The sequence below is a fragment of the Lipophrys pholis genome (assembly GCF_963383615.2).
Source record: "Lipophrys pholis genome assembly, chromosome: 6".
Classification (NCBI taxonomy): domain Eukaryota; kingdom Metazoa; phylum Chordata; class Actinopteri; order Blenniiformes; family Blenniidae; genus Lipophrys; species Lipophrys pholis.
The window spans coordinates 20,881,051-20,888,044 of record NC_137629.1 but is presented as its reverse complement, the minus strand read 5'-3'; the positions used below and the strand labels follow the sequence as shown (position 1 = coordinate 20,888,044).

Below are 6,994 nucleotides of genomic sequence, written 5' to 3'. Positions count from 1 at the left end.
GAGGCTTTGTCTCTTGGGGGTTCATTTTATTGATGAAAGAAGAAGTTGCTCTCACAATTCTAGCCGTGATCAAGATGGAAGTGAAATCTGAGCGTGTAAACAAAGTTTACATTTCAATGCAAAAGCAAATGTTTAAACAGACCAATTGAAGCACACCTTTGACTTTCTTTTTTTCTCCTAATTAACAGTGCTATGTAAACATAGACCTGCTTTAAATAACTGCACCACTTGCCTCAACACGTCCTGGTTTGTTGGTTGTCATAAGGCCATATGTTGAGTCACAGTATGCACTGAGTCTGGCAATGAGCCAAGTCATCAAAGATCTAAACAAACCATCTGTACCAAAAAAAACCCAGCTCCTAATGCCATTACTGTAGGACAACTTTATATCAAGTAGTTCATAGAAAGTGTTTGTAGTCCAGCTTGAACACTACATAGAAAGGTTCCTTCTGGTTACATAAAGTACAGTAGATTGCTTGCATGTTTTAAACAAGGTCACGAAACCAAAAATACCTTCACACAAACAGCCCAAAGTAACCGAGCCCATGAAAGTAACAAAATACGGCGGGCTTCTCCCACTTCAAGCTCCCAGAAGCCATTCATACTGAGCCGGTCATTTATAAGTGTGATGATAAATATGCCACAGAGCACATGTCAAGAGGATAGAGTGTATACAGGGTGTGTGAGGTATTCTTAGCACTGATGACAGTGCAGGCCCACACATCCATTCATATCTGGAAATGGCGCCCTGGCTACAGGACAAGGCCACTCGCTCCTGCTGAAGATATTGGTTTCTGCTTTACTAGCTGCATGAGATCAACCATTTCTTCCTACACACTGTAAGTGATATCGAATACTTGGCAAAGACACTTCCTGAAATGTTAAAATTCAAACCCCGTGAACTCTGGAAGGAAGGTGGTCCAGGCCAAGGAAAAAAAACAAAACATGATGAAAGAGCAAGTATTGGTAATGTTCGACATGCCATTCATGGTATCAAATTGTAAAAGAGTTTTGGAAATGTAATATGTCTTCATTAGGAGATTCTAAAATCTTCTCTTTCAACGCGACAGCAGAAAAGTTCCGACATGATGGGAACATTACGTCAGGAGGAGTTTAACACACAAGAGGAGGAAAAAGGTTCCAGCTGTGGGAGAGTATTTGTACAAAGTCAATCATCAGAAGGCTTCGGTGTCAGAAAAGCTTTCAAGGTCACGAAGCTTCATGGGTAATATGTTTGACACAAAGCCAAAGAGAAGCAACGACGTTCAGAGCCGCTAGCAGTTGTCCTCCTCCAGGATGTCTGGGTGCTCCTCCCAGAACTGCTCTCCGATGATGTCGCAGTGGTACGCCTCCACTCGCCTCCTGCTGCGAGTGACGGGAACGTCCTTCTCCTCCTCGTTTGGTAGCTTCATGCGCTTGATGACGGTCTCGTCGCGCTGGAGGGAAGAAATGGGAAACGATGCATATGCGATCAGGGGAGCGTTACGTTCCTGTGTGGAGTTTGCATGTTGCCCCCACATTTTCTCCAGACACCCTGGTTCCCCCCCGACGTGCTTTTAGCAGTTGTGGCTCTGTGTTCGGGGCTGTGATGGACTGCAGAGATTAATCTTCTCCTAAAGTCAGCTTGGTTGGGCTGCTGCACCCAGCGACACAAGTTGGATAAAGTGATATGGAGGATGGAAATATGAGTGAAGTTTAAGGTAAATTCAAGAGACGCTATTTCCAAAAAAACGCCGCACGATAAAGAAATCTTATCAAGCTTTGCTACTGTGGAAGGAAAATATTGGGCCCATTCATTTTTAAAACACAAAACATCTATTTATATATTTCAATCTAGCATGCTATGGAAACTATTTCTCTCGCATTTTTCACAGAAGAGGGTTTTGCAGGATTTCTACTGATAACATGAGGTCCGACACCTTGATGAAAACAGTCTGGTGTCCCAATGCAATCACGTTATCTGATTAATTTTTAATTTAACCTAAAATACATGTATTAGCAGCATCTGCGCTCAAGAAAGGAGATCAACAGGTGTGTTATAAATACCAATATTTGTAAGACTTGATGTGATTTAGAATGACAGTATAGATACCAACATGTCATCAAAGAATTTCTCGATATTTTAGGAAACTACGCAACTGCCAGTGAATTGCACCAAGCATGAAAAATGAATCAGCAATGACTCTCTGGGATATTTGAGTGCCGCTAATATTTGCAGGTCATAGCTTCTTTATATTATTTTTTATTCATTATTTAAATTATACATGCCGCATAATTTACACACAAAAAGTGTGAATTTCATCTACATTCAGGTTGTGTGGTACTAGGATCCAACATGTAAACATTTTGATGCAAAGGGGGGAAACGACGTGTAAAAAATATCAGCCAAAACAGCGTTTTGCACATTCCAACTCTTGAATAGTGAACCATGCCAGGGCAGGGCTGTTCAGAATGAGTCACTCTGTAATGATTGTGATGATTTATCTCCTACTCAGCAGCGTACCTTTTCCCAAATGAGTGTGGTGCCCTTCCTGTGGAGGGCGGATTCGTTGTTGTAGTTGATGTCAAACTCTGAGAACAGGATCTCGTTTTTATCTGCAGCCAATGTTCCCTGGAAAAGAGGAAGCAAAGGAAAGACGTTTTCACAGATGTAGTGGTGAGCACATTCGTCTCGGTGTCAGAATATCCCGGTGTGAGTCTCGGCTTGGGCCCCTTTCCGTGTGGAGTTTGCATGTTCTCTCTTGGTGTGTGTGGGAATCTCCTTAGCAGTCCAGGTTAATCGATGACATGGAAGGTGGATGGATGGACAGAAATACAGATTAAAAAAAAAACACAATTAAATAATTCATTCAACACATGAAGACTCCATAATACAACAGAATTAGATTTAGTTGTTTATTAATAAAGGAGTGAAGAACCACGACGGCTTTACACCGTCTGAGTGATTCATGTCGTCTGTACGTCAATCTGGAATTAACACATCCACCAGCAGTGGGTTGTTTCCTTCTCAGCCCACCAGAGACTGGAGGGACTTCCAGAGAACAGCTGCGTCATTCTGTCTCAGCAGCCACAAATAGTGGCAGGCCTGATGTGCTGCTGACTATTTTTAATACACAACAATAAATAATTCACAGAGCGGCCACCGGAATCAGGAGGGAACAAACAGGGCAGCATTTTTTTCTGTTGTATCACTAAGAAATTATGAAAAAAATGTCCATTAGGTCCTCAGAAGCTCTCGTAATTTATTCAAATGGTTTTGAAACAATCACAGTCCCACAATTTGCAGGACTTTGTGGGAAAGGTGAATTGAAACATCAGCAAATAGAAAGACTTAGACACAATATACAGACAAGCTTTTTTGAGTACATGTAAAATGTAAATATCTCATGTAAAAAGGTAAAAGATTTATCAAACTCAACACCTAACGTACTCAAACCTTCTCCACACATTTGTCCTCTGAGCTGCTTATCGGATGTCAGTGAAAAGATCCATCTGGGTTAAACTGAAAAGACTATGGGATGCGGTCATTGTTGACTTTATGGCACTGTAACTCACACAGTGCTTGACTCCAGGGCCAGACCACTGTTTGCTCTGCTGTCCTCTGCTGGGAACTCAAAGCTGAGTGCTTTATTGTGAAAAAGGAGTAGCAACAAGCTCTGCTGGGCAAACTGTGCCATGACACCACCTCGATCACACCAAGCATCTTTTTAGCATTATTATTGAGCCAATAGGCTAATTAATACACTCCATATTTTTCCTTTAGGGTGACAAAGACCTTAAAAAAAAATCTGGATTAAGACTGCTAATGAAAATGATTTCAAAGAAACTCAACTTTCATTGGGGGCTCTAGAAATCTTCAGACAGGCATGGCAGCGGTAAAAAACTGATGTTAGGGGGATACAATATCCCAATAAGTCTTTTTTATTCATGACAATAAACCGTGGAGGATAGAACAATACCATACTGAATTAAAATATGGATTTTTTTATCTGTATTGTATCAACAAAGTAAATTGATAAAAAGCTTTAGGGCCATTGGGACAGTTACACATATTATATAAACACTCACTATCCATATCAAATTCAAAGCATCTAATTAGCAGGAGAGTTCGGCTTTTTTACTGTCAATGGATCTCAATGGGTATTTATAATAAGTTATGTGGAAAAAAACATTTGGAAGGTCGGCATTCAACCAAAAAACGCTACTTATCATAACGCAAAGTATTGCTGAGACTTGAGGGAGGCTGTGAAAGATGCATTGTTATTTAATGAAAGTGGAGGGTGGGGGTTCATTCTCCCACACTTTGGAATATACAGTAAGGTATGAAAACACGCCGCAAATAAATACACAAAAAAGTCATTTCCAGTGCGTCTTTAATATTGTGTACAAGTGATAAAACTAATTATAAGGATATATTAATTATTTAAAGAAATATATATGGGTGCAATCATATAATGTGGGTCTGCAGTATGTGATTCAATGGATTTACGGTTTGGTTGCTAGATCATCCAACTCATCATCTGCTGTCATTTTAAATTCAAGTTAATAATGACAAAGTAAATGCGGAACACCATACGAATGTACCTAAGTACAGTTTATCTACTCTTTAATGGCTGTTATATATTTACCTATATTACCTGTAGATATGCAGATGTTTACTTACTAATAATTTATGGTATCTATTGTCTTGTCCTTATTATTTTATCAATACGAATTCACACACTGATCTAAATAAGGAGCAATACCGATAATTGATTTAAAAATGTAAATACATGAACTTTATGTTGTGTTTTACTCTCACCTTTAAGCGATCATCTGCCTGTGCTGTGGTGAGTCCGCCTCTTTGTACTAATGTCCAGAACACTGTGTTATACAGGTTATTAACGTGACCTGAAGGAGACAAGAACACATAGAGAGTTGGCCATAGTATTTCATACCACAAAAGAATTGTTGATTGATGAACTAATTAATAGACTGTACTTACAGTCAGCCTGTCTCCAGCAGAGGTAGTCTTTAAGGTTATGATTACTTGGATATAAGACCACACGTCCATCAAAGCCGGGAGGGTACAGGAGGGGCTGCTCTCCAAAAAACTCCTTCCAGTAAAACACGTAGGAGGAGGAGAACTGGGAGGCAACGTGGGTCATAAGCTTGCTGTGGAGGAGGAAGCAGACACGTGTACAAAGTCAGACAAAGACAAAAAAATGACACTGGCTTAAAGTTTGAGAAAAAGTACCTGGCTCTTCTTTTAAACCAAGTGGAGCTCCTTTTGAAAACAAAGCTGAACTCATCACTCTGACCATACGCAATGACAATATCTTCCAGCTCTTCCATGACGGAGCGTGCACTCCTGCTCATCAGTCCTAAAGCCCTGTTGTCGTTGGGCTTAGTGAACTTGTGTTGCTCTGCAAACCTTGAAACACAAGGTTCAGAATTCTGTTACAACACCATCAACAGCTTTGCAAAATGTATCAATCTACTGATTAACAAGATTAACACATTGTCACAGAAATGCATATGTTCATAAATGATCTTGATAGCACTGTTTGATAATCTAAAGCGGTGGTGTATAACCTTTGACCTGGAGTTACTGTCCTATATGTCTCAAGCGTCTTCTTGCTTTGAGACACCTAAATCTAATGATTATATCCAAAACATCCAGCACAAGATCCCTCCAAAACCAGGATTGCACCCATCAGATATGTCACACAGCTTGGGGGAATATTTGGGGGCGGGGCAGCAGAGTCAAGGGAAGAACTCACTTGTGGAAGTTGCGACCATCCAGTCTCACCGCTATGTAGCAGTTACGTAGACAAGTGTCATCCGTCTCAAAGTTGCGGACGTACTCGAACTTACTCTTGGCCATGTTGCTGGAACTACAGGTGAAAAGACGTGTCAAGAGGGGGACGACACAAGACCTAACACGTCCTTCAAATCTACAGGACTGTGAAACCAGCATGAAGATGCTCCTGGAAACAGAGGGACAAATATCACATGTAAACAAATCAATCACCGGAGTTACAATTTCAGCCACAATTGCTTTAAACGGGAATAGATCAATTCAAACCGTGATGAAGATCGTTAGTAATTGGCGTTAGCCCATTGTTACCATTAGTTAACTAACACATGATGTCCTGCAGGTTGTCTGTCCTCGACAACAAACTGTTAGTACGCCTGTTGTAAACACGTTCACCTCCGCTACAGAGTTCCGTCTCGCTACACTAAAGCCAACATTTGGTGTTGTAAGATACACAAAATACCCTACAAACTGATATCAACGTTTAATCTCTGTGAAATGACTCACATGAGTTTGTATACAGTCCGTCAGTGAATTCTGTCGTAGTCGGACTCAAACACCACGTAGAAAGGTTCCGCTACACAAACGTGTTACAAATGAGTTGGGAAAATATAGCACAAAAGCCGACATTGCATTTTAAATACATTAAAAACCTTTATTTAACATGTACTGAGTTGTTTGATCACTTAGAGACAATCCATTGAAGTAACCGTATGCAGTAATGAGAGCTCTGACGCCACCGTGTGGTGAGCCGATAAAGTGAAGGAACGAGCAAGAGGTTATGGGACTGGTAGTCCAAGTTTGTTCTTTGAGTTTTTGAGCGACTTGTTTAGTTTGATTGAAATTCATTCTTGAAATAATGGAACAACATCTCAAAGTGTTAGGTATATACATTTTTTTTCATTTGGGGGGGGCATTTTCTTTTTTTTTTGATGTTATAGCTGATGAACCAGGGCCAGTGTTTCGGATTAGTTGGCGTTCCTCTTAACTGGTGACCGACTTCCTTTAGCGTCACTTGGTGCGGCGAGGAAGAACGAATGTTTAAAGACATGGCAGAAATCTATAGCTGCCCTGGCAAACACCATTTAACCGCGTTCAAAATAAAAGTGTTGAAGTGTTGAAGTTTTGTGAGCCTCTATCCTCGCTTGACAAGACAGACGTGTTAGAAAGTTGGTCACTAGTTAACTGGGAAACCAG

General features: G+C 40.6%; 1 protein-coding gene across 6 annotated transcripts; it reads right to left on the bottom strand.

The window, feature by feature from the left end:
- Positions 1–8: 8 nt before the first annotated feature.
- thg1l (tRNA-histidine guanylyltransferase 1-like) lies at positions 9–6,336 on the bottom strand. 6 transcript variants are annotated; one of them, XM_080466000.1, is made up of 7 exons: positions 6,110–6,329; positions 5,763–5,876; positions 5,237–5,413; positions 4,985–5,154; positions 4,802–4,890; positions 2,504–2,611; positions 9–1,436 (listed from the first exon to the last, which is right to left on the bottom strand). In XM_080466000.1, exons 2-7 carry the CDS (start codon positions 5,864–5,866, stop codon positions 1,275–1,277), a joined length of 810 nt encoding a protein of 269 aa, XP_080322126.1. In that variant the 5' UTR covers positions 5,867–5,876; positions 6,110–6,329; the 3' UTR covers positions 9–1,274. The 6 variants fall into 6 exon arrangements, with proteins under 6 accessions (XP_080322126.1, XP_080322129.1, XP_080322128.1 ...); XM_080466003.1 differs by having other exon boundaries at positions 11–1,436; positions 6,305–6,336; XM_080466002.1 differs by having other exon boundaries at positions 11–1,436; positions 5,763–5,969; positions 6,125–6,329.
- Positions 6,337–6,994: the final 658 nt, after the last annotated feature.

Excerpts from the sequence above, each read along its gene's own strand:
- thg1l (XM_080465998.1), bottom strand. Across the intron at positions 5,414-5,762 it reads GATGGTCGCAACTTCCACAA|GTTTGCAGAGCAACACAAGT; the intron begins GTGAGTTCTTCC and ends TTGTGTTTCAAG. Across the intron at positions 2,612-4,801 it reads AGGCAGATGATCGCTTAAAG|GGAACATTGGCTGCAGATAA; the intron begins GTGAGAGTAAAA and ends CCTCTTTTCCAG.